Raw genomic sequence first — 25,348 nt, 5'->3', positions numbered from 1 at the left:
ATGTGCCGGCCTCTCTAACAGTGTGACACAGGACGGTTGGACAACCCGGCAGTCTCCCTACCAAGGCGGCCGAATGTGATAGTACTCCTTGTTACAGACTGGCGGTCCTGGCCTTCTCAGTCACACCTGCTCGTGTTTCTACCCTCGGGGCTTCAAACACCAGCCTGGCCACCTCCACCCCGAATCACCCGCAGAACCCTGGGAACGGCTGTCGAAGGGGCTTTATTTAGTGGGGGCCGCCCCCTGCGCAGCTAGCCTGCTCTGCTCCTGAGTGGATCTGGTGGGCTAGAGGACTTGGCTTCTGGGGCCTGCTGCAACTGGGAGGGGTTGCTTGGCTGTCAGGCTGTGTCGCTCGCTGCCACTGGTGGGACAGCGCCAAGCGAGACCCGAACCCGAAGCTTCCTCGTCCGCTTTCCTGGCTCGTCTGTCTTGGCCTCCACCGCCAGACTGCGCAGTGGGCAGGTCGTCCTGGGGTGTGCGCTGTCGACCTGCTGATCGCTTGAGGGGATCACCCACACTCTGAAACATGACGTTGGGCGAGCCTACTGCTGAAACAACATGACTTGCCGCCTTCATCCCGGTCTGGTGCAGCACCTGTGCTTCCAGTTGCAGCCAGAATCGCTCTCGACGCATAATGGTTTGCTCTCTCGCAATCTGGCTGCATGGCACCACCATGTTTGCTGGCAACGCAGCGATCGCCAACGCATGAGGTGCCCCCCGATCTGCTCAAAATCGGTGATGTGCCCGGCTACCCTGTTCATCGTGTAAATCCCCCCAAGAGTTTTTTGCTCGTCTTGTTGTTTTCTATCACTTTCCTTGCGTCCCTGGGCAGCCCGTCGCTCGTCCCAACTTTTTGAGCTGTTCTGTCCCATGTTCTGACACAAGCGGTTGCGTCAACGTGTGTCGTCCGGACGATCATCTCTCCCGTTTCTCTTCTCCCCAGCGCCCAGGAGGCCGTTTCTGTTGTTCCTTTCCAGTACCATCCGAGGGCTGTGCCCATTATCTGCTCGCCAGCCGGTTTCGAAATACTTCGAATGACACCGAGGAATCTTCTGATCTGCCCGTGACTTGGCTGTCGAATCCGGAGTTGGGATTGTGGGTTGTCAAATGTGCGGACGCTGCTGGGCATTGTTCTTTCATGACGCCTGACAGCTCGTCTTCTTCCAACCTTATTTCCCAACATCGCACTCATCTTCGTGCCTGGCCCTGTGCGTGCTCCTGCCGGACCTGACTCGAAAGGCTGCTTCATGCCTGAGCTGCAGCTCCAAGGCGGTTGGTGAAGAAATGGTATCCCTTCGGCTCGATTCGTTGCTGTAAGTCCTGAGCTGGGGCAAAGATCGTCGCTCACATGCTACATGTCGAGGATCCGTTGTGCTGATCTTATCTACTTCCCAGGGCACGGCGAAGCAGCGTACAACGGGCAGCCGTTCAAGTATCTGCCAGACAACAAGATGATGACGACGCTATCTGGGGTCGGACGCTTGCTGTTGTTGATGGGACCGCCTCACTTCTTGAGAGGGATGAGGACGAGGCAGACGACAAGTTCCAAGCGTTAGATGACGGTGACGATGACGACGACTCAACGTCTTTCCCTCCACCACCACCTGCCACTCCTCCGATCTTCTCGCCGCCCCCAGATCTGACAACCAGCCCAAGCACAAAATCAACCAAATCGTCTGAGTCAGATACCGAGTCAGATTCGAGTACATCGAGTACTTTCACGTCGCAGTCAACGACACTATCTATCCCTCCGATTTTGACTTCAACCAGCACTCCGCAAATAACAACTCCGCCGACAAATTTTCCATTATTGACAAGCAGCTCATCACTGCCAACTACTACCAGCAGTGGTGCGATCTTCGTAGGTTCGCCTGGGGGTCAGGAGACAGGGAGACAGCAGAATGACCGGGGAGGTGATGACGGACGGCCACCTAGGGGTCCAAGCACCTCATGCAAAGTTGGTATCGCCTTCGGAGTCATTGGTACGTTCCATCGTCATTTGAGGGTTACTGGTTCCAATTAACACGTCTTTAGCTGCCGTAGGTCTCATCGTCGGTCTGTTCTGGGGGGCAATCCTCATCCGCCGACGCCGGCGTCGCCACGGCCAAGATGAATTGAACCCTAGCGACTACCCATCTCGTATTGGTCAACGAAGCCGTTTCAATGTCAACCTTCCATCGTTGCCAGCCTTGCCGTTCTCCTTCACCACCCCACTCGACCGGTTTTACAAACCCAAACCCGAGGCCATCCCGAAACGCCAGGTGTCGAACCCATTCAACGCCAGGCACGTCAGCGGCCACCGAAATGATCGCTCCGATTCGGCCATCCTCAACGAGGCTATCCAGGCTGCGTACCAAATGGAAGGCGGCCATAGTGACGCGGTGCCACGGGGCTTCCTGGATGAGAAGCGACGAGATCCGCATCATCTTCTGCCACTGCTCGACCCACAGCCGATCGAGCAGGCGAGTATCCGGAAGAGTGTGGTCAGCTGGTTCAAGAGGTCCAGCAGGCATCACCCACTCAAGTTGAACCCAGCGAGTGGAAGCCTTAGCCTGCGCAGCTCTACAGGGAGCACTTCAACGGGAGGAAGGAGGAGCAGACCAGGAAGCCAGGCGACTTCAAGGACTGTCAGCTACTACTCCAACTCAGGGGAAAGCGTCGTGGCGGAGAGCAGCGGGGCTAGGAGGATGCAGGACGTTCCTCCGCTGCCCGACCTAGACCTGCAGAAAGCCTACACCAACAACGCTGCGACTGCACCAACCGCGCAGTCGCCGACCGAGTCGACCTCCGAATCCGTGACAGCCCCGCTGCCCGTCTTCACAAGAGACGACGCACAAGCCTACTATAAGTCGATGTGGGCAGGCTCCTCCGTCTCGGGGTCTACCGAAAGAATGTCAGCCATGAGCTCCTGGACGGACGTGACGCGCACGACCATGGCGGGCGGGCGCTCCAGCGCGATGAACACGCCGGGCCTGTCGCCGCCGCCGAGCTTCCACAGCAGCTTGAACAGGACCAGCGCCTACCCGCAGACGCCCATCACGCCTGGGTACACCAGCACAACAGGCCCTAGCCCGTCGGGCGAGGGCACGAGGACGAGGGAGGACCTCTATGCGCTGTACGCGCCGACCAGGGGAAGTGTGGCTGGGAGCGCTGTCGGCTTGGGGCTTCAACAGCAGCTGCAGCAGCAGTCACAGGACAAGCCTGCGGATGCCTCGGGGGGTAAATAAGTAATGTGACGGTGTGGTAATGCTTTTTTTGTTTTAGCGATTGATGTACGTCAGTGGGCAGACTTGGTCAATACAGCCGCTATGCAAATTTCGAGACCTTGCGTCGTAACCTCTGATGCTTCCCATGGACACTCTTCTCCAACTCCCAACGTATTTTGATTGCCTCCCGCGCCGCGGTGCGGCTATGCCCAACAAGTTGCGCGCGGACCTTCACACAAGCTCTAAGTTCCAATCTTGATTATGCTGCAGGCGCAGCACTGCGATACACGGAAAAGAAGTATACGAGATTAGCTCTAATTATGCTATATGCGCCCCTGAACAGGTTCGTCTGTTATTTACGCTTCGCGGGATCTCAGTGGCCGAAGTCAAAATATTAAGCTTCCGCACCGACGATAGATTCGTCACATGTTGCTTCTGCTGGATGAGACCTTACCTTCCTCATGCCGAGTAAAGGGGAAGAATGGAGACTCGTAAGAATATAACCCGGCCCAACTACATGGCAGCTGCGACGTTCGGCTGAGGGCAGCACACACTCGCTGGCTCAGACGGTCCTTGTGGCCTCCTACACACTCGTTCAAGATGCTGGGTCTAATACCAGCAGCATGCCTGGCTGCCCTAGCACTCTTCCCCCAAGCAGCGAACCCCCAGGGCCTCCCCCAACCACTGCCATCTCAGGGCTTCGGCGCCCTCGAGTGCCTGCCGATAACAGCGAGCAACGCAAGCGTGGAAATCTCCCCGTCCGGCGATCCCGTGATGCTAGAAACCACAGGCGTCTACCTGCGCGCGACTGGCTCCGTCGAGGAAGGGCTGTACCTCGGATACGCGGTCCGCGAGGGCTTCACCAAGATCCTTCGGGCGTACGGGTCGACCGATGGCGGCGGCTCGTGGCAGCAGCTCGGGGACGTGGAACGCGGCGACAACCGGACCCGCGAGCTGGACAACGCCTTCCCCCTTGTGCTCCCCGCCGGGTTCCCGGGGACCGGGGACGGCCCCGGAACGGGCGGGCGGAACGCGTCCAACAGCAGCAGCGCGAGCGGGGACGGGGGGAAGCAGCAGCACCCCCCGGGCAGGATCCTCTACTCCTACAGGAACCACGACAGGTCCCCGAACAACACCCTCGGCGTGCCGGACAACTACACCTTCTACCGGCTGTCCGTCTCGGCGTCCGACGACGGCGGGCGCAGCTGGGCGCTCCTCAGCGACATTGACACGCGCGCCGCCAACAACGGGTCCGCGGACCTCAACGGGCTGTGGGAGCCGTTCCTGCGCGTCGCGGCTGACGGGGCCACGCTACAGGCGTACTACTCGGCCGAGAACGACGCGGGGGACCAGGACAGCCTGGTGCGGGAGTCGAGCGACGGCGGGAGGACGTGGGGCAGTCGGCGGGTCGTCTCTGGCGCGGACAGGGTTCGTAGCCGGGACGGGATGACGGGTGTCGCTCGTCTGGGGGGCGGAGACGATGATGACGGGAGCAGGCTAATCTTGTTCTTCGAGACGACCGAGTCGGGCCGCTTCGACGTGCGGCGGGTGTTGTCGCCCGACGACGGGCAGACGTGGCCGTCAGAGACGCGGGCGAGGGTATACGACCCGCTGGACGAGGAGAGGCAGGCGTCCGCGCCGGCGGGAGTCGTCAACGTCGGGGGCACGCTGGTGGCTGGGTTCATGACGAACGAGGGGACGAACTCGAGCGGGACCGTGCCTGGGGACTTCAAGGTTGTCAGCAGCGTGGACGGCGGGGAGACGTGGAGCAAGAGCGTGCTGATCGCGCGCGAGGCGGTCTGGCCTGGGCTGTATTCGCTTGGGAGGGACCGGTTCCTGGCTATGTACAGTTTCGATACGCATGAGGGCGATTATGTGGCTGCTACTAGAGTGTTTGAGTTGCAGAGAGGATGAAGCTCTGGAAAGGAAGTCTGTGCCGTGGACCTCCAGAGGTTATAGATTTATCATAGAGGTTGTTTGAGGGGGAAACCTTGCCGACCCGACTCAGCAGATTCCTCCACTGGTCGTTTTCTCTTCTGCACTGCTGCCTTGAAGATATTTGGGGCCTTCTCCGGTTGGAAAGTGTGGCTGGCAGAGGCAGTCGCGTTAGGACCGAATCGAAACGCGACAGTTGCGTCAGCGTCTTTGTGTGGAGCCGAGTGACGCAGTTTGCGTAGGTCAAGGAGGACTTTGATGCCTCGCATGCGCATGCGCCCTGTTGACCTGCTCCTCCAGCTGGCGCTCCTCTCGTCGCCGGTCGGCCGCCTCCTCGCGTTTCTTTTGCCTGGAGGGCCGCGGCCCGTTGCTCAGCTTTGGGGGATGTGTCGATCCAAGATATATAGACGCCGTCATCCTTCTCCTCGAAATGGCAGAGACCTTCGCGGCCAAGCCATTCGGCGAAACGAGTCAGACTGCCCCAGCGCGTATCCTTGAGGTGTGCATGGTGAGGGTCGGCGATGTAGGTCTGGTAGAACCGGTTGGCTTGCACGCGCTTCTCGCCGTGATCGCGGCGGAGCAGATTTAAGAAGGCGGACAGGCATTGTTGGGAGTACTGATCGCGGATTCGGCCGAGATTCGAGCCGATGGCGTCCATGTTGCGCACGTGGCTTTCGGACTGGGCATGCTGCTTGAATGCATTCTCGTCGCGGCACTGTTTGGAACAGGCCGTGCAGTACAACCGCAGGCGACCAAGGCCCTTGAACTTTGTCGACCTGTGGATATGTTGAGAAAAAAGTGAGTCACCGAGCGGGGCATGTTTTGGTCACACGAGACTGATCGAAAGGAGATGATGTGGCCGAGTGACTGTTCTTGAATTGTCTTGAGCGAGGTATGATGAACTCTGGTTTGTTTGAAGCAAAGCCAACCAGTCCTTGTGCATCTGTTGTGTGAAGTGGGAGATGTCTGGTTGGTAAGATTCATTCTTAATATTTACCGATTCACGTCAACTAGCCGGGCCATTTGACACGGCCTAACTAGTTTATGACCATATCGAACTAGGTTGAGATAGCTTCAACCCCAAGGATCAGGAGACGGGCCCGGAATGCAAAAGTTCACTCTCAAAAACTGGTTGTTAAAGCGGCATCGAGGCAATGACATGGGCTTTTACACTTCTCTCATTATACCGCTTCCTTCGACTTTGGAAAGCCATCGGTCAGTCGGAGTTCACCATCAGCACTTTCATCTAATAGCAGCCCAACATCACTCATCTTGTCCGTTGGCCGAGTAGTCCTCCAGTCTCTTCGTCATGATACTTGTCAGCATACAGACTAAATGTGCCTCTCTCCGCAGTGCCGTGATGACGATGCCTGTCAAGATTGTAACATTAGTCTCCGGAGACGTTGCTCAAATAGTAATATATTGGCTGTGGGATTTTGTGCTGCCCTGTTCTCAGGCAAGGGCATGAAATGTTTGGTAAATCCGTTTTGGCAAAGATCGGATATCCGTTGTAGAAAGCGAGGTACATCCATGACGGAAAGGGTGGGTGGACAATGCTCCATGAAGAGGGTGGAGCGGATGGACCACCTTACATATCTAGAAGCAATCTGATGTTCAGTTCCAGCCGTCATTACTTTGAAAAAGGGCAGTAGGAAGGTTCTATCACACTGTTAAAAGGCTAATGGATGTGTTGTGACTTTGTGTTCGTCTTGGATCATTTACAGAGCACAAAGTGTTGTCCGATGGTCAAGCACATTCTCAAGAGCTGGCAGTCAGTATGGATTCCTCCTTCGAGTCATGCCAAGATATGAGCTCAGCGACGGCCGCCAATGGTGTTCATCCCGGGCAAGGTATTCTGCCTTGGTCATGCAGGCGATGTTGTATCCGGCTACAGTGGAGCTATATGTCAAAAGCATTAATTCTGGTTGGAACTTGGCCCAGAACCGGCAGCCTCGTATGAGTGACTGTGTTGACTTCAAATCAAATCCGAGCAAAGCTGTTTCTCTGTGGTGCATTATTGAGGGACCTCAATGCCACTGATCTCCGCCAGCCTCTTCAAAAGCCCATCCTGCGCCGCCTCATCGTTCGCAGACTCCAGACACGGCACCTCCTTGGAGCTGTAAAAATATTTCCCCGTCTTGCCCTTCGCAGCGCCCTCGCCCAGCGCCAACATGGCGAAAGTCTTGATGCTCTCCTCGATGTCCCCCGTGGCACCGGCCCCGCCCATTTTGGTGGGCACCCAGCCCGGGTCGACCGAGTTGCTCTCGACGCCCTCGAACCGCCTCGCAAACGCCTTGGCGAGCATGATGTCGTGCAGCTTGGAGTCGGCATACACAGACCCCTCGAGCGAGTCCAGCCTGGTGGTGCCGCCCTGGTGCAGGCCCGAGCTGACGTAGACGAGCCGCCTGGGGCGCCCCACCAGGCTCGTCAGGATGTACGGCGCCAGCACGTTGACGGTGAAGAGGCTCGGCAGGCCCGACTTGCCCGTGACCTTCTCGAAGCCCGTGAACAGGCCCGCGTTGTGCACGACGGCGTCGAAGGGCCCCAGCTTGTTCGCCTCGGCCGCCAGCGCCTTGGTCTCGTCGATGCTGGTCAGGTCCGCCACGAGCACGGCGTCGGAGCCCGGGCAGGCCTTTTGCGCGTCGGCTGCGCGCTGGGCGCTGCGCGCGTGCAGGACGACTGAGTGGCCCTGTTTGATGAGGCGCTGGGCCGTCAGCGAGCCGAGGCCGTCGGAGGAGCCGGTGATGAAGAAGCGGGCCATGGTGTTTTTGGTTGGCTGTTGAGGGGGAATGCCCAGGTGGTAGATGGTCAATCTGGCCGTTGTTCAATTGCTGAAATGCTTCCTTGGTTGAGTTGGGCCAAAAGCTTTTGTAGCCCGGGCCGACTACGGAGACAAGGCCTTGAATCCACTGACCGCTAGTGGTCTTAGTGAGCGTGAGGTCATCGTCATGACGAAAATCGAATCCTGATTTAGTCATCTAAATCCGAGTCGCGAAATACCCGTCCGCTTGGCCGCCCTAACCCTGGCAAATCCCATCTTCAACGAGGCTGATTGACGAGCTTCCAGCTCCCAAGAAGTGTCGGCATCCTTCTCCGCCTTCTTTGAATTCTCATCTCGTGCTCTAAGCATGGCATTCCGCGTGATGGTCTCGGGGCTCAACGGCAGAAAGAAAAATTCCATAATCCAGCCCGTAGACATGACTCTCGAATGCCCCACTTCAAGCCTGTCTCTGAGAGTTCTCATGTTGGCAGCGCATCGGTGCGCATCTGGCCTTCCTGCGCTCACAATAACCTCGCCTGGCAGGGGACCACGGGGTCCAAAGGGAAAGGCGCGCAAGCATGAAGTCCGACTACACACAAGGTCCCCATGAGTAAAGGGACCGTAAAGTCTGAACTGTTCCGGCGACAAGACTCTCAGGTCCAAACGCAGAGTCATTCTGTACGGACATATGGGACCGCGGGGCATGAGTCGAACATGCTGCCTTTCGAAACACCATCCAAGTATGACCATGAGAACGCCCTCAAATTGGGCAGCTCGCTTGTCAAACGATCCCAGCAAGCCAATTCCGTGTCGACGAGCCGCCTATCTGTGGAACCCTGCTTACACCTCCGATACGGTGGAATTTCCAATTCGCGGAGACCTTTGCATTCGAACAATACATCCCAGAACCGCACGGGAGGAAGGTCCATGTCCATCCTCCAAGTGATCAAGCCCGGGTCCAAATAGATGGTGACATGGGGGATCATCTGTCGATACTGAGGCCGCAGGGATCCGCCAACAAGGCGGATGAAACTATCGACGCCTTGGAATGAGAAGTGATTCTCGGCCCAAAAGATTGGGGCAGCCTCCTCGTGGATTTTGCGATTAGCCAGGAGGAGGGCGAGCCCCCGTCGGGCCCAGCATCTGCAGCCTGGCAAGTTCTGGCCAGTCTGGTCGACCATCCGGTTCTGAGGCTGGTCCGGGTCCCACGTGCACCAATCGCAGCTGTACTTGTGCTGCCGGTCTAGCCTGGGTGGATCGGTAGTCAGCGTGAGGCGGTAGATCTGGTTTCGCAACTCGCCGGGCAGAGCAAGAAAGTCGAACAAGTGGTGGCGAGGATGCGGCTCATCGTGCAGTTCCAGTGAGCTGAAGGCCTCGGAAATGGCTGCCATGGTTGAGCGCGTATTGATGTCTGGGGAAGTAGCTGTTGTTTCGAGAAACGCACGAATTGACGAGGTGGAAGTGCAAGTTTGACGAGGTGGAAGTTCAAGCATGACATTTTGTGGAATTTCAAGTTTAAATTTCTTTTAGTTGTGGACGTCTACGGACACAACGCACGTTAGTATGGGAGCGGCGCATGCATGCGCATCATGTGAGGTCCATCAATGAGCACAGGGCACCATCGTCTTATGCGGCCGACTTCTAGGTTGAATAGGGTGGACCGGCACCGCTTAGCGCCTCGTATAGACCTATTCAGCATTGATGGTAGAATATTTCTTTGCTCATTGGCCTAGGCAGCTGTTTGATAAATGACCGTAAACCAAGCAGCCGAGAACTTAGTGGCATAGTGAGAGACTACCGAATAGAAGAAGATAGCCGTAGAACTAGGCCGTCCAATGCGGCACTAGACTTTGATAGCCGCACCAACGACTTAGCTCGTGCTCTTGCGAAGTTCTTGTTGAGACAGGGTGATGTTATTGAAACCCATGACACTATTCCTGCCGTTGTAAATACTTGCTACGCATGAAGGAGATAGCGAAGAGATATGGCGAATTTTGCAAAGGCGAGTTGAGTTGGCCCGGTTTCTGTCACATGGATATGAGGAGCCCTTACCGTGCCACCTGCAAAGGCGGTGTTCAATATCGAGCAGTAGGTAAACATACCCAGTACAGTCCTTGCTGAGGTCTTTGGACTTCAAAGTCGCCCAAGATGCTTGTGCCAGCAACCTCCAACGAAGGGCCCAGGTGTTGGATCTTTCTCGACACAACGTCGTGTTACGATCCTGTCCGGTGCAGAAATTATTTCCGAGAGCTTGGTGGCACTCTTTTAAAGGTGACAGATGCGTTCTCTGCAACCCCATTGCTTAAGAAGGACGCAGTAGGTATGAGCTTGTAGATTGGTGTTTCATTAGCCGGCGATGCCTTGTTGCGGTGACTACTATGTCGAATTCTGTTCAAGAAAGGTTTGATCTCGCCCCGAGGCGGATCTCAGCATAGGAAAGCAATTTGACCCTCGTAGTGCGTGCTTGGTGTAATACGCTGTTCTGGGGATGCTGCTCAGAATTGCAGACACAGGTCGTGGCCGGGTGGCTGAACAGCGTAGGCACAGCCTCCGTGTAGCTCCTCGACCAAGCTGATCAACTTCCTAGGCCAGGGCTGAAGGTTTGCGGCCTGTGGCAGGAGTCCACGGTTTCTGTAAAGACAGTGAGCACAGGCAAAGACAAAACGGTATCAAAGTTGGAACAGCAAAGGCCAAGATCGCGGGATTTCGCCATGGTGACCCTGTCTATTGCGTTTCATTGCATTTGGTTTTCATGCTCTTTACTGACGCATTCTACTCCTCGGCGCTCAGCTTGACAAGCAGGCGGTGTAGATAGACACCATCATTATTTCCATGTTCAGTCATAGCCGTCTCTCGACAGCCTCAGATTTTTTGGTATATTCCATTCCATCCCCCGTCACCAGCATGACAGCTGGGTCTCTTACAGCTTCTGCATGGCGACGACGTCGGAGGACTGAACGTAGTCCTCGAAGCCGACGATCTCCTCCTCGAGCTCCTCCAGGGAGACCTTGTCGTCCTCGACGACCAGGTTGATCTGGAGCTTCTTGATGCCGAAGCCGACGGCGACGAACTTGGAGGCACCCCACACCAGACCGTCCTTCTCGATGGAACGAACAGAGGCCTCAAGAGCGGCCAGGTCGGTCTCGTCATCTGTGGGTTTGATCACGTTAGCACCGCACTCTCTGTCTCTCCAGAATGACCAGCGAATTGCAATTCTGACTGAACGGGGCATGGAAAATCGAGGGGAATAGCATACCCCAAGGCTTAACATCCATCGTCACGACGGACTTGGCGGCGGGCTTCGCCTTGCCCTCCTTCTTCTTGCGGTACTCGGCCAGACGCTCCTCACGGATACGGGCAGCCTCAGCATCCTCCTCCTCGTCATCGGAGCCGAACAGGTCGACATCGTCGTCGTCGTCAGCGGCGGCGGGGGCCTTGGCGGGGTTCAGGGTGACCTCGGCGGCCTCAGGGCCATAGGCGGTGTAGGGCTTGGAGGCATCGCCGGAGAGGGTGGGGAACTCGGACTCGTAAGAGGCGATGTGCTTGTACCACCGGGCGGCGTTGGGGTACTTGGAGGCGTCAGGGGCGGAGGAGATGGCCTTGAAGGTGGCAACGTCGGCCTGGGAGGCGGTGTAGCTGTCGGTGGGGGAGGAACATGTTAGCTTAGGGAAGGCAGTGGGAGGCTTCAGGCTGGCTCGTGGAAGGAAGGGGGCGAGATGAATCGGCAGGGGAGCAGAGTTTGGTGCGGGTGGCCCAGAGGTGCAACGGGAGTGCTGGGCCTGCATTCATGCGCAGGTCTCCGAGCTCCTCGGAAACACGAACCCTGGGAACCATCACGCGAAAGGAGAAAGGGGGTCGAGGCGATGGATGCAATGCAGGAGGTGACTCGAAGCGGCACACTTACCCGACAATGTAAGAGCGGGTGGCCAGGTAGCTGTTGAGGACGGACAGGCCGGCGTCGCTGACGAGATCGGTGAAACCCATTTTGGCGGTTTGTGGAAAAGGAGCTGATGGGGACGTGGGTATCGAATACAGATGGATTGTGGTGAAGCTGCGAGAGAAATCGTCAAGATTGTTGTCGCTGCCCAAGGAAAACACAGCAAGAACAGATAGGGCGAGGTTGGGAAATTTTCTTACCCCGCGCTACCCTGCGCGGGCCAGGCCCCTCCATTGGTCTCTGTTGCCTGAGGCACGAACCTTGGTGCTTGCAATGGGAGTGCTTTATCGCTTATCTATCATGGTCCGGGTTGGGGGAGGGTTGATCTCTCACCCTCCCTCCCCCATCCACCCATCGCTACCGCCATCGCCCCTGGGTCGATCGATGAGCAAGATCTGTTGTTCATCTTCGCTTTATTCCCTCCCTCACTCCCACTGAGATGGTCATGGTTGTCGTCAGCTCGCTCATCATGCTGTAAGGATGCGTCCCGTTGACCTAATGCATGCTGCGAGTGCAGCGCAGAGGAGCAAGAAATAACTCTGAGTCGCCTCCCATCTCGCATACGAAACACCATCTCCAAACCGTTGATGGGACGACGGGCCGATCCCGACCTTCCTCACTCCCTCACCATCTCTTCGCTTCAGCAGATGCGACCCCTTTGGCGAGTCCCTCGGGCGTCCAGGGCGAAATGATCTACCTCTTGGCAGGCTAGGAACATGTCCGTCGCCCACATCGGCTCGTCGCTAGACTTGCCAGCTCCAGTGAGCTGTTGAGATGTCGTCCCATGGTTGAGACGCCTGTCACAATGCGCCCCCCAAGCAGTTGAAACAGACAGCGGAGCCTTCGCCAGTTGCTAACCGCTGGACGGCGTCGTCAGCCGGACATGTGCCATCGGTGCGAGCATATTTCCTTTTCTGTTAAATCTTTCGAGAAGGCCCTTCTGCCATTTAAGAGGGACAGTTGCACTGCCTCGCTGATCCGCGGGTGAGAGCTCATCACCCCGACCCTTACCTTCTTTCTCGCATCGTCACGTTGCTGGATCAACCAAAAACAGCTGGACTGTGTGTCTGCCCATCAACGCAGATCTTTAGTAACTACCGAATTATCCGATCGATATCGACAATCCTCCACGATGCAATTCTCCGTCCTCCTCGTCTCCACCATGGCCTCGTGCTCTCTGGCTGCACCTGTTGCCTACCTCCAGATGGGCAGGGAACCCACCGGCAAGCTCGCCGTCAAGGTATGATGGACCACAAGGCGCTCAAATTCCCCCAGACGAAGCCATGCCAACGATCTACTCCCAGAGCATTGTGCGACCCGATGATATCCTAGGGCGCGACACATTGTCTACCATGAGGCGCGGCCATTTCGACGCAGTGCAGGGCATCTGAGGCTGCATTCATCTGTCGAATCGCCCTACTTTCAACGCCTACGCCCGGGTCATTTCCGAGGACCACACCCACCGAGATCCCTTTCGATTATAATTTCCAGTCGCCCATTTCGGATCGAGGGACTGTCAAATGCCCTTTCCCAAAGCATCGGGTCTGTTGCAGTCGAGGTGGATACAGGCATCGGCCATGGTCCGGGCCAGGAAACGGTCTTGTGGGGCGAACCAAGAGAGCAGCACAGGGCTCTGACACAACCACTCTGCTGCGACACCTGCCTCACAGTTTCATCACGCGCGAGCCCATCAGCCAGACGAGACTTCCCCCGCGGCGAGGCCGGGTCCAGGCCCATCTGTCACCGGTCAATGATCGCTGCACGTGGAACGAGATGGTCGTGATGCCTACGCAGTCCAGGCTGGCGATCATACTGCTGTCGGATCGGACACAAGAAGGGAATCCATACCGATGCCCTTCAATTAATGGGTACCACCTGCAGCAACACCATTTCATAGAATACAGCCCATTATAATATTATACTATATCTTCTCCCTTTGCTTAGAAGCCAGGCTCGGAAGAGCCCTCGCCATTCTCCTCATCCCGTAGAGACACTGCCAACTACTCGTCCGGACCGTCCAGCGGTTCGTTGGACATCGCTATGATCCTAGCCGACAGATCCGGCTCCTTCTCGAAGGTCTTGTCAAATGGCCACATCGGCCTCCTGATCTCCTTGTGGCCCAGCCTGATCAAATCCTGGTCCACCCCTCCAGGTGTGAGGCCCAGCATCCAGTCCTTGGCCATGTCGTAGAGTTCTGGCTCAAGATACCCTATCTTGACAAGAACAATGTCGGCTTTCCGTGGCTCGAGGTCAAGATCAGTGAAGTCCTTCTCCTTGTGGTACGGCTTCCTTTCCTCTGTCAAGATGGCGAACACACTGCCCACCTGCAGGACGACCTCCGTCTTGGCGTCCTTGTCGCCAAGCTTGATACTGTGTACCCGCCCTGTCATCGTCAACGGGGCGTCGAGTTCGGCTTCGTTGCCCGCGCCGGCCGTCACCGTCACCATAGCCCCGACCCCCTGCCGGACACATTCCTTGACGCACCCGGCGCACGGCACACTGGCGTAAATCACCTGCGGGCCGTCCGGCTGCTTGAACTCCTCCCTTTCCAGCACTCTCGCCAGGCCCCAGGTGACATACCCACTGGCGCCCGCAGTGGGATTATCGCCCGAGTCGCTGATGAAGAACGGCCGCTTCGTCTCGTCCTTGATCCTCGTGAGGCCCGTGTCCAGACACTCGGCCATGCTCCCCGTCGGCGCGACAAAGTGGAACTCCTCCCTGCTCTCCCAGAACAGCCGTGCCAGCTTCTCCGCCCCGCTGGCCACCGCGCCCTCGTCCCACCCCGTAACCACCACCGCAGCCCGGTTCCGCGGCTCGTCGGCCCACGCGTAGCCCACCCACACCGCCGCATCGAGCACGCCGTCCGTGGCCTCGACGCCCGGCACAGCAGCGTAGATCGACTTCGCCGGCTCGTCGCGCGTGCTGGTCTGCTCCCCAGGCAACAAGATCGGCAGCGGCACCCACGCCTTGACCGGCCTGAATTCCCCCCTGCCCCCGACGGCCTCCTTCATCCCCAGCACCTCGAGCAGGTTCTCGCACGCCCGCACCCGCGTCTCGACGACGTCGACGTGCGGCGCCGTCCGGTAGCACGTAATCAGGTCGCACAGGTGCGCCAGCTCGCGCGAGACGTTCCCGTGCAGGTCCATGCTCGCGCTCACCACACACTCCGGCCCCACGACGTCCCGCACCTTGCGCAGCAGCGTGGCCTCGGCGTCGCGCACTGGGCCCGCCACGCACATCGCGCCGTGGATGTCGAGCCACAGCCCGTCGAGGGGCCGGCCGGCGTTCTCGGCGGCGTGCTCCTCGACGATGGCGCGCAACCGCGCCAGCAGGTCTGCCTCGAGCTGCTGGTAGGCTGTGAGAAGGACCTGTCCTCCCGGCAGGGCGTGCCCTATGAGGGCGCCCTTCCAGTTTGCGGCATTGCTTAGCGGTGTGCCTGGGCCGATGACCGCGGCGTGGTAGGCTGTTATCTCGGCTGTGCCGCGGCGGGGGTGGAAGGCCTCTGCCTCTGTGCGGCCTGGGTGGAAGGTCGAGGTCTCGATTGCTAGGCCTGCTATTGCTATTGTTGGCTTGTGCGGGGTGGTCATTTTGGGCGAGAGAGGGTCTTTGGGCGCTCTTGGTTTGGAATGGTTGAGAGTGAGGGGAAGACAGCTGCATCGGCGAGGTGATTGTGAGATGCCGGAAGCCGTGTCAGTGAACACCGCCTGCCCGCCGAGTCGTGCCGATTTGGGGAGACCGACTCCGGCAGAGCCCATGTCCAGAAATTGAAGGGTTTCCTGAACGTCGACCCCAAACTATAAGATATTGTTACCTACTTGATCGTTTGGCATGTGGTGCTGCCAAGTTCTGGACCCATCACGGCAATACATATCTGTATAACAAAATCATTATCAGCCTCTTCATCAAATGAATCTTGCAGCTGTCATTGTGTACACTTCATATAATACTATGGTCAACTAAAATATACTGTAAATGGAATACCCCACAATTTTAAATGCTACAAAACCTTAAAGTAACTTTGCGACTTAATCGCCGTGTGTATCCCAAGCCGGGATTAGGCAGAATCCAGATGTCGAACATGCAGTCCTTCGGTGGCCTCGCGACGTCAATCGGTCCATTTCTGAGATGGTTCCCCATATGCATAAGCCCATCTGGTCTCTTCTACTTTATTTAATCTCTACTATATTTCTCTTCTACTCTCTATTCGTTTACTGCGTTGATATTCTATCATGAAACTTCGCCTTCCACTTAATTGCTTTCATCCATACCGAACGGCACATCAGGCAACGGCAACTTTTGATACCCTCCCTTGACCCACTCGCTCTCCGCAAACTCCCTCAGAGCCCTATGCTCCTCCGTCGACAAGAGCTTCTCCTCGGGTCTCCTCGCCCTACTCTCCTCCAACTCCACCAGACTCGCGTCCTCGTCCTCCCCCTCCTCAAACGTGAAGCTCCTAAACTCGCAGTTCCGCCACCCCGTGCCCGCCGAGCCTCCCGTCCCCGACCACTCCCCCGTCACGTAATGCAAGAAGCCCCCGTGCGTCGAGACCACGATATGGCAGTCCCTGTCGTTCTCCCCCAGCCAGTTCCTGCCGGCCTGCCTCAGGAAGCGCCGCGTCTCCCTCGCTCGCGCGTCGATTGCGTCGCAGTGCGGGCTCCACTTCCCCTTGTTCGAGTTCCAGTCGTCGTCCAGGAGGCTGAGGTCGACCTTGCCCTCGAACTCCGCGGCTAGCTTGGAGATGGGCGAGCCCGTGTCGCAGGGGTAGTCGCTGAACTCCTGGGCGAAGGGGAGGGCGAGCACGGGCAGGCCGCGCTCGACGGACCCGGGGAAGGAGTAGAGGCAGGTGTAGAGGGCACGGCGGATGGGCGAGGACATGAGGTGTGTTATCTGGTTGTGGTAGGGGAAGCTCTTGGCAAGTGCCTCGCATTGTGTGACGCCGAGTGGTGTGAGGTCTGGGTCAGGGATTTGCAGGTGGTTCTCCGTTGGTACGTTGTGGTAGCCTTGAGCGTCTGAAAGAAGTTAGTCCGGGATCGTGAGCAGAGTGGATTACGGGTACTCACGGCGGACGAAATGGACTATGAACTTTCCCATTTTGACTCCTGGCTGATCTCGAATTCTAATAATAAAAGGAGAATTTTGATGAGAGATGAGGAGAGATGGTATCACAGGCAAGAACGGGAGCGAGATGCTTAAGAAGTAAGTCAATGCACGAATTGCTCTATCCATAAGCACGACTTATCAGAAGCTCCGCCGCGATGCGTTCTGGTGGATGTAATAATTACTTTATCTCGATCCTGATTGTGGATATGATTACTCGATCCTGATCTCGTTTCAATCCCACGCATAAGCATAGCATGATCTTTGCACACCGCGTCCCTGAACGGGAAGCCCGGACAACTTCCTATCTGGACGTTGCGGGTGTGACACTCGGAAGTCAGCAGATATCAAAGCCAAGACTTGCGGATAGCTTCAAGATGGTGTTGCGAGACCCCCGCGGGGGCGTGGAAGCCCCCCCCCCACGCCCTCATTTTACTAGGCAACCAACGCTGGTGAACACATCGAATGGAATCAAACTCGTGGCAGCAGCAGATTCGGCCTTAACGAAACAGACAAGACAATTCATTCAACACGGGCAAATTACTATATATGCATCGCCCTGCGTTCGAATGTTTGTACCAACTTGTCGAGCACATCCCTTTCAAGCATCACCTCTAATATCCAACGCCCCCTTCCTAAAGTCCCAATAAAATGGCACCCGTCACCTTCCCCGCAACCATCGAGGTCTCCCTCCACGACCTCGCCAAAATGATCGACCACTCCCTCCTCCACCCCACCATGACTGACGAGATCCTCGCCCAAGGCTACGCCATCTCCAAGAAGTACGACGTCGCCACGGTCTGCATCAAGCCCTACGCTATCCCCTCGGCCGTCGCCGCCCTCAAAGGCACCGACGTCAAGGTCTGCCCCGTGATCGGCTTCCCTGCCGGCAACAGCACCACCGAGGTGAAGGTCTTCGAGGCCCGCCGCGCTGCTGAGGAGGGCGGCCAGGAGATCGACATGGTCATCAACATCGGCAAGGCCCTGGGCGGGCAGTGGGACTACGTTAGGAGCGAGATCAAGGCCGTCAACGAGGCGGTTGTGGCCGCAGGGGCAGTCCTGAAGGTCATCTTCGAGAACGACTTCCTGGCCGAAAAGGAGATTATCAAGTTGTGCCAGATCTGTAGCGAGCTGGACGTGGCGTTTGTCAAGACCAGCACGGGCTATGGCATGGTGAAGCAGGCGGATGGCTCGTACAACTACAAGGGCGCGACGTATGAGCATTTGAAGCTGATGCGGACGCACTCGAAGCCTGGGGTGCAGATTAAGGCGGCGGGCGGAGTGCGCACGCTGGATGATCTTTTGAGGGTCAGGAGTTTGGGCGTTAGTAGGATCGGGGCCACGGCTACAGAGGCCATCCTGGAGGAGGCCAAGTCGAGAGGCATTGGCGCCGAGAGGGTTACAGTGAAGGTGCAGTCGTTGTAGAGTTTTATATCTGGGAAGAAATCATCTCGGCGCTTCGGAATGGTAACTTTTGACCGATCTTGCGGAGTAAGATAGAACTAATTGAAATAGCCTGGAACATGATTTCTGTACAAGCGCAATTGCATGCGAGCGGTAGTCCTGACCATGAAATCCTTGACCTTTGCTGGCTAAAGAGGCAAGACAGCTTTGGTCCGGCCAGGATGGGTTCATTTACTCAGCATCTGCAGTCCTTCCCTCCCGCTTTGTGTACCCTACCATTGATACAAATGACGTTCAGTCGGCTGTGGTCCTGGAGAATGCTGATGTCCGCCAGCAGGTCCCCGTCAACCAGTATGCAATCCGCGTAATAACCCTTCTGGATCTTGCCCAATTCATCACTCCTCATCATCAGCGCCGCGACGCCTGCCGTGGCAGCGATGATAGCCTCATGGGGTGTGAAACCGAGAAGCTTGACAAAGTGCTCCAAGTCCCGGGCGTACGTGCCGTGGGGCGTCCATGCAAAACCGTAGTCCCCGCCAGGCAGGACAACAATGCCGCGGCGGTGCATCTCACGGAGGCCGGCGATCGCGGCATTGAGCTCACGGGTGTAGCCCGCCTTGTCGGCCTGGGCGTGTGTGTATCCAAAGGCCTCTGCCTCGTGGAGGGTGGCGATGAGCCAGTTGATGGCGGGTACCACGACGTGTTTTGTCTTGGCCTTCTCGAGCATGTCCATACCTTCGTCGTCGATGAAGGATGCGTGGTAGATTGCCTCGACTCCGTGCTTGACGCCTGTGAGGTCTTCTCAGTACATTTGATACACCTCGCACAATTCGCATTAGACCCGGAAGTTCGCCGTGGCCCTGGAAAGCTTACACATTATCACAGAGTCTCGGGCACGAGCATGCGCACACAGTCGCTTCCCATGTTTATGCGCTTCGTCAACACATGCGGCCGTTTCCTCGTCCGTGAAGTAGCAATCTTGGGCCGCAAGAGTCTCGGTTATCTGATCGATCATCAGCTGATGTTTCCACACGCAGGGCTTGGGGGTGATTGTACCACGTACTTCTTCTCCGGACATACTGAGCTTGACATTATCCACTCCTATGTCTACATGATGCCGAATAACCTCGCGCATCTCATCGGGACCATCCGCAGCCGCCGTGATTCCGGCAACGAGCGTCCCATCCCTACGAGCAAGCTCTTTTCCGTTGGCCAGGTAACGCGGTCCTGTAATGTCCCCTGCGTTGATTGCATCCCTGATGACCACGTCTAGGCGTTCCTTTGCGGAAGCTGCACCAAAGCACCTTCAACGCATAGGATCCATCAGTATGGTTAATCCAACAAGAGTACATTATTGTTGATGAAGGCGACGCTAGACTTACATCGTGTATCCAGAATCAAGAAAACACTGTGCACTCTTCATGGTGACCAGCGTGTGTTCTTCAACGCCCAGGTCTCCCAGATGATCAAGGTCTCCGCCATTCCATGTGAAGTGCGTGTGACCATCGCCAAGGCCGGACATCAGCGTCCTCCCCTGACCACGGAAGACACGCACTCTTGCATCTTGTTTCAATGCCTCGACATTTGGTACTTCGCCCACAGCAGCAAAGAGTTGACCTGCCATAGAACTAAGCCTCACGGAAAATAAGATCGGTCAAGCATGTTCAAGTGATGAGGACCTGGAGGTTTGAATCATATGCCGTAAAGATTTCACAACCTAATGCGTCACAGAAATTGCCTACCTTTGATCAGGACATCGCCTTTGTAAGGCTCGGCTCCGGTAGAGTCAAGTATGTTCACATCTAGAAACAAGATCTTGGAGTCGGGGTCAGTTCCGCATATCTCATAGTGTTTCGGTTCGAGCGCCTGATCCCACCGAATGGCATTGATGTGTTTGACATTCCTCGGACTTCCTTGGTATGAAGTTGGGGGCTTATTCGTGTCCGTTGGCCACGATGGCTCAACTTCAGTGCGTGCCGGAGCCATACCGATGAGTCAGTGCAGAGTAAGACATTTATTAGGAACAGGCGAGAGATGGCGGACACACTCACAACATCAAAGAACACAAATCTCCATCCCCCCCAAAAAATGCGCTACGATTCACTGGCCAGATGAGCGTATCCGACACTGGATTGGATATCTAAGCCGTATGTTGCACCCCAGAGGATATATGAGCCAATGCGGGGTTGCAACCAGTGGGATCTGTTTAACATGCGTGCGCGGTGTGACCATGGGCTGACCACCATCGCGATGGAGTGTGCCTTCCAGTCAGTCTCCTCGTGTTGCTATAGGTGAGGTCACCATACATTACCCCTCAAGTTTGCGCCGGGTCTCTGCAATACTCGGCACTCGATCCACCACCAGAGATCTGCTAGTTAGTGTGACAACTCCGCATGGCTTGATGGTAACGATTGACATTAGCGACATTCATCGGCGCGTGGTCGTTCGGCAACCCAGTCAAGGTTCAGATGGTGCCACTATATTTCCTCGAGCCAGAGTACACCCACCCAGCTTCCATAGTACGCCCACCTAGCTTTCAGCGTTGGCCTACTTAGTATAAGAAAATTGGCTACACGCATTATAAAATATTAGTACTATGGGGTTATTAATAAGCATAGCTATAGCTATCCCAGAGGGGTTTCATAGCTACCCCTTTATTTACGACTTAAAAGTTACTTCTGCCCTTTGCCCTTTGCGCCCTTTGCGTCCCTTTGCGCGCTCTGCGGCCCTTTGGGCGCTCAGGGGCCCTCTGGGCGCTCTAGGGGCTTCTAAGCGCTCTAAGCTTTTTAAGTTTATATTTTTAAAGTATTATTTAAATTAAACAATAGCTACCTTAGCTTTTTATATATGGGGTAAACTTAAAAAAAATACCTAATCTTATTAATATAATACTAAAAAAAGGAAGTACTGGGTAGGCCAACGCTAAAAGCTGGGTAGGCGTATTGTGAAAGCTAGGTAGGCGAACTCTGGCTCTATTTCCTCGTGCAAGGTCATAAAATGATATCAGCAAAGACCTTCGTCCTAGTAATTCTAGCCACATGACTCCCCTTGCTACTTCTCTATTGCATCGATACCCTCCGCTGACTTGAGCGGATTAGTGGGACTAGAACCCGAAAGCTCTTTCCCCGCTGGCTCGACTGGAAGTTCAGACCAGAAAAGACGGAGAAGGAAAAGAATTTGTGGTGGCTCTTTGCGATAGAAGTCCATTTGTGAACTCGAGGCGAGGCGGGTAACAGGTTAAGATGTTGAAGGAGACGGGTTCGGTCGCTGGCTCAGCGCCAACTCCTGCTGTCTGAAGACCTGTGCTCCTACCCACCGAGTGCGAACATCTGCTTCCGTATCACACTGGGCGATCTCCATTCCGGCCTTTCAAATTCTCGAACCAAACAAGCTTGCAATTCCCTCGTACACCATGTTTCTCCAATACAGCGGCGTGGAGGCGTTCCGTGGAGGTGAGGTCTCTTGCACCCACAGACTTGACGTCTTCATTGTGTGAATTGCGCTCAATGAGCGACAGAATGGCCGCCATGTTCGGGGGCTTGGCGTGAGCCACCAACATTTCAAGGGTGATAAAGCCATCGTCCTGCCCACAGGTCATTTGCAAGTGCTCGAGAGAAAGCTCCCCTGACCAGTTGCGGAGGCCAGACCCAGGGATCTGTAGGGTGCTGTCAGACTGAATATCAATAGGGCCATCGAGTGGGGCTGGTGAAACCGTGAACCAGTCCCTCCATGTGCCGAGGCACAAAACGGACTGGGGCATAGCTCCAAGCCCCAGTAAGGACTCGATCAAGTGAAAGAATTCCTGCTGGAAAGGGGCGTCTATAAAGCTGGGGTGTGACAGCGCTATGATCCAAATCGTGTCAAAAACAGACATCGGCGCGCCAGCCTCTTTGATAGACCACGAAAGCATGCCACAGCAACCCCCTAACGTGCCATTGATATCTGCACTCGAGGTCTGGATCAGTGGCTCAACCATTCGCATGCAGTACTCAACCCACCCGCTGATGTATGGTGCGAAAGGGGCCAACGGGTGAAAGGCGATTTCAAGGCAATGCTGAAAGTAATCAGTTCGTTCAGCTGATGGCGGTGTTTTCGCCATTTTCCAGCGAACATATCCATAGCAACGGGTTTCTGCAGCGGCGAGCAGCGGTCCTGCATATGATGGGCAAATGGGAAGTGAAATCGTGGAATCAGTCTCAGTTGCATCAATGCTCATGGTGTTCCATGTGCAGCCAGCCCCTTTTCCGTTCTTCTTTGTTTGATCTTCTGAGGAACACGACACAGCAGGCATTAGCAAAGCGTCGTCTGCGCGGCCCAGAAGCTTAAATTCTGATGAAAGCTCGGGCGTGAAGGTCGTGTCCGTTCCCAAGTTGGCCATTATAGCGCATGTCATCACGCGGATGCGAAATCGCGCCGAAAGCTGGTCCTTCGCTGGGAAATTCTGTAGTTGGATCGTAGAATTGAGAAAGTCGACTTCCGCCCATAACATCCAGCACGTGGCATTTTTCACCTGCAAGGAACTGATACCCAGTGCATTCATATGCTCAGGGATCCAAATTTTCAAGAATTCGGAAATAGAACGGTGAAGAAATGTGACGCGGCCGCCGACGTACTTATCCATGTCAGAGAGGTCTCCCAGCCGGCATGGGACGATCTCCAACAATCCCTTGCACCGGAAGAGCAATTTTGATTTCGTGCTCTTGACCATTTGTGGCGTAAGTTCGAAAGTCTCTGGAGAGTTGTCGAAATCGAAAGTATCGTCAATACTGACTGGTTTGGATGTTTCCATTGCCCGGAAGAATTGTCGGCACCCGGAAAGGGAAATAACAAGGCTGTCGCCAGAGTCTGCGAGTCGCACCAGAGCGATTGCTAGAAGCAGGACGGCCATTTGTGCATGGCAATCCTCAATGGAGTCAAGAAGTGATCTGAAAAGCTCCTCAAGTCTCAGAGGAGTGCTCTTCACACGTTCATGCAACACGGATATTGGGTCGTCGTTTGAGAGCCCCCTTTCAACTGCTTTCACAACGAGACCGACCCAGAGAAACACGCCATCGGCGCGTTCCACAATACTATTAATAAGCTTCTGGCAGTCTTGGGTATTGACTGTCATCTCTGTTCGGAAAACATGGTCAGACCGCAGCGAATTCTGGACAAAGTCGATAATGTCGTACTTGGTGAGATCCTGGAGTCGAATACGATGATCAGCAACCATGTTCTCGAACACCGGAAAGTGTCTGCTTGACACGCATATCTTGATGGAACCATTTGCCCCATCTGCCCATTGGCGTAGAATCGTGATCATTTTCGAATGAGTCGTATCCTTTTCTTCGTCAAGCTCGTCAAGGCCATCGATGAAGAAACAGAACTTGAACATTTTGGATACGTTGCCGTGCTTGACAAGGTTGTTGAAAGCCTCGAAAATATCTTCCTTCGTCATTTCCACCCTCGACTGGAGAGAAAGCTGCTCGAAGGAGTTTCCGCTACACTTTGGAAATGCCGAATGGACTAAGCCAGCATCATAGTGTATCACACTATACAGAAGCCCGCGAATCAAGGCATCTAGGCTGTTTTGTCCATGGTCTGGTTTCCAGAAGAAAAATCTCCCTAGTGCCAGGCGTTTCGGGTGGGCCCACTGCTCAAGTGAATCTATCACTTTCGGGTGTTTAATCAAGTACTTCATCAGCGTACTTTTGCCGGATCCAGGTTTTCCTGAGACGTGAAACAGTCCACTCCCGTCGAGGAGCCAATTTCTGAGTTGCACGTTGACATCCCTCTGGGTACTCTCATAGCCGAGGTTTTCTGTTTTCTCCAATGCTGATTCTGCCTGTTCGCCTCCCCGATTCGGCTCTTGCTCGCCATCGTGAGATGAAAGGCTACTCTCGCCCTCATCTCGCAAGATCCAATTGAAAGTGTGGGAATCGGCCTCTGTCACATCCCAAAACCTCTGGTTGGTGTCTCCGAGTCGACCGAGGATCGACAATGCACAAAGCTTTGTGCGCACTTCTTCCGATATGTCTTTGGCGTTTCTGACAATGCCTGGTACCTCGAAGACGCCCTTGTCAAGGCTTCGCAATCGAGCCTCGAGACTATCCAGGGCGGACTGAATATCATGTTGGCCTTGACCAAGCCGATCTGTTTGCGTCGATATCGCCGCAATTTGGACCCTGGGGCTTGTCAATCAATGATGATATTCTGGACTGCGTCAAAAATAAGCGACAAAGGAGACTGAGGAGCACTGGTAGCGAAAGTTTGTATCCAGACCCCTGTCTGGATATTGTTTGGAGGTAGCAGTGCGCTTCAAGGCATGTTTCCTCCTGCTTGAGGTTCTGGCATGACGGCAATGGTGGACCAGCGTCTGGGTGATATTGGCCGCCTTTCGCCTCCTTCATAACAGACAAATTCGAATTAAGAAGTTGTAATGGCCAAGTCATGCTTACCGTGTGCTTTGTGCTATGGCAAAGTGGACGTCATCTCGACATTTATCCAATTCCCTGCAAGGTTCGGTCTAATTTGCTCTGACCTCGAACCAACTTGGCTGTGGCTATCACGGCTGATAGGCGATTGCCGGGCCTGTTCGTGCGGAAGGAATCCAGTGTTTCTCTGACAGCAGCTGACTTCGCTTCCAGTCGATCAAGGGGTTCCAAAATGGACTTGTATAGATTGCCTGTGTTGTTTCGACGAAGAAATCCTCACACTATTAAGGATTTCCTGGAGTTCGCCCACATATTTCAGGAGCTCTTCATCCTGTGCCCTTCGGCCTGTGGTGCTCCTGTAGATGTCTCTCGACGCTTTGCATACCTTGATGGCATGGTCGCAAATGTCCACGATGTTGCAAAAGAGGCTCAGAGCTGTAAGTGGCTCCATGTTTCGCTGGTTTCAATGATTGCAAATCGCACGAGTTGAGACCTAGATCGGGCGTTGGATTGAGGTGGGGATGCTGCACATGCTTGGATGGATAAAGAGTGTGAGGAACAGGAGGACAGATGACAGTAAGAAATAAGTGATGAA

The 25,348-nt window shown here is 55.5% G+C and overlaps 12 protein-coding genes across 12 annotated transcripts; 4 read left to right on the top strand and 8 right to left on the bottom strand.

Moving 5' to 3' along the window:
* Positions 1-1,284: 1,284 nt before the first annotated feature.
* INS49_004995 (uncharacterized protein) lies at positions 1,285-3,227 on the top strand (the record flags this gene model as incomplete). Its single annotated transcript, XM_043165782.1, has 4 exons — positions 1,285-1,313; positions 1,396-1,703; positions 1,730-1,861; positions 2,035-3,227. 4 exons carry the CDS (start codon positions 1,285-1,287, stop codon positions 3,225-3,227), a joined length of 1,662 nt encoding a protein of 553 aa, XP_043017545.1.
* Positions 3,228-3,806: 579 nt separating this feature from the next.
* On the top strand, positions 3,807-5,120 carry INS49_004994 (uncharacterized protein; the record flags this gene model as incomplete). Its single annotated transcript, XM_043165781.1, has 1 exon — positions 3,807-5,120. One exon carries the CDS (start codon positions 3,807-3,809, stop codon positions 5,118-5,120), a length of 1,314 nt encoding a protein of 437 aa, XP_043017544.1.
* A 50-nt stretch (positions 5,121-5,170) lies between these two features.
* On the bottom strand, positions 5,171-5,799 carry INS49_004993 (uncharacterized protein; the record flags this gene model as incomplete). Its single annotated transcript, XM_043165780.1, has 2 exons — positions 5,171-5,490; positions 5,583-5,799. The coding sequence occupies 2 exons, from the start codon at positions 5,797-5,799 to the stop codon at positions 5,171-5,173; spliced, it is 537 nt and encodes a 178-aa protein (XP_043017543.1).
* A 1,356-nt stretch (positions 5,800-7,155) lies between these two features.
* On the bottom strand, positions 7,156-7,902 carry INS49_004992 (uncharacterized protein; the record flags this gene model as incomplete). Its single annotated transcript, XM_043165779.1, has 1 exon — positions 7,156-7,902. One exon carries the CDS (start codon positions 7,900-7,902, stop codon positions 7,156-7,158), a length of 747 nt encoding a protein of 248 aa, XP_043017542.1.
* Positions 7,903-8,573: 671 nt separating this feature from the next.
* On the bottom strand, positions 8,574-9,293 carry INS49_004991 (uncharacterized protein; the record flags this gene model as incomplete). Its single annotated transcript, XM_043165778.1, has 1 exon — positions 8,574-9,293. The coding sequence occupies one exon, from the start codon at positions 9,291-9,293 to the stop codon at positions 8,574-8,576; it is 720 nt and encodes a 239-aa protein (XP_043017541.1).
* Positions 9,294-10,822: 1,529 nt separating this feature from the next.
* On the bottom strand, positions 10,823-11,886 carry INS49_004990 (uncharacterized protein; the record flags this gene model as incomplete). Its single annotated transcript, XM_043165777.1, has 3 exons — positions 10,823-11,052; positions 11,159-11,538; positions 11,807-11,886. The coding sequence occupies 3 exons, from the start codon at positions 11,884-11,886 to the stop codon at positions 10,823-10,825; spliced, it is 690 nt and encodes a 229-aa protein (XP_043017540.1).
* Positions 11,887-13,001: 1,115 nt separating this feature from the next.
* Positions 13,002-13,230, top strand: INS49_004989 (uncharacterized protein; the record flags this gene model as incomplete). Its single annotated transcript, XM_043165776.1, has 2 exons — positions 13,002-13,079; positions 13,144-13,230. The coding sequence occupies 2 exons, from the start codon at positions 13,002-13,004 to the stop codon at positions 13,228-13,230; spliced, it is 165 nt and encodes a 54-aa protein (XP_043017539.1).
* Positions 13,231-13,839: 609 nt separating this feature from the next.
* INS49_004988 (uncharacterized protein) lies at positions 13,840-15,426 on the bottom strand (the record flags this gene model as incomplete). Its single annotated transcript, XM_043165775.1, has 1 exon — positions 13,840-15,426. One exon carries the CDS (start codon positions 15,424-15,426, stop codon positions 13,840-13,842), a length of 1,587 nt encoding a protein of 528 aa, XP_043017538.1.
* A 661-nt stretch (positions 15,427-16,087) lies between these two features.
* INS49_004987 (uncharacterized protein) lies at positions 16,088-16,930 on the bottom strand (the record flags this gene model as incomplete). Its single annotated transcript, XM_043165774.1, has 2 exons — positions 16,088-16,848; positions 16,900-16,930. The coding sequence occupies 2 exons, from the start codon at positions 16,928-16,930 to the stop codon at positions 16,088-16,090; spliced, it is 792 nt and encodes a 263-aa protein (XP_043017537.1).
* A 657-nt stretch (positions 16,931-17,587) lies between these two features.
* INS49_004986 (uncharacterized protein) lies at positions 17,588-18,361 on the top strand (the record flags this gene model as incomplete). The annotated part of the gene is made up of 1 exon (XM_043165773.1): positions 17,588-18,361. One exon carries the CDS (start codon positions 17,588-17,590, stop codon positions 18,359-18,361), a length of 774 nt encoding a protein of 257 aa, XP_043017536.1.
* A 214-nt stretch (positions 18,362-18,575) lies between these two features.
* On the bottom strand, positions 18,576-19,862 carry INS49_004985 (uncharacterized protein; the record flags this gene model as incomplete). The annotated part of the gene is made up of 4 exons (XM_043165772.1): positions 18,576-19,129; positions 19,214-19,343; positions 19,404-19,644; positions 19,723-19,862. 4 exons carry the CDS (start codon positions 19,860-19,862, stop codon positions 18,576-18,578), a joined length of 1,065 nt encoding a protein of 354 aa, XP_043017535.1.
* Positions 19,863-21,680: 1,818 nt separating this feature from the next.
* Positions 21,681-25,204, bottom strand: INS49_004984 (uncharacterized protein; the record flags this gene model as incomplete). Its single annotated transcript, XM_043165771.1, has 2 exons — positions 21,681-24,440; positions 25,139-25,204. The coding sequence occupies 2 exons, from the start codon at positions 25,202-25,204 to the stop codon at positions 21,681-21,683; spliced, it is 2,826 nt and encodes a 941-aa protein (XP_043017534.1).
* Between the last annotated feature and the right edge of the window lie 144 nt (positions 25,205-25,348).

The sequence above is a fragment of the Diaporthe citri genome, assembly GCF_014595645.1.
Source record: "Diaporthe citri strain NFHF-8-4 chromosome Unknown scaffold_14, whole genome shotgun sequence".
Classification (NCBI taxonomy): domain Eukaryota; kingdom Fungi; phylum Ascomycota; class Sordariomycetes; order Diaporthales; family Diaporthaceae; genus Diaporthe; species Diaporthe citri.
Note: the sequence above shows the minus strand (reverse complement) of the source record. Positions and strands in the feature narration are given on the sequence as shown.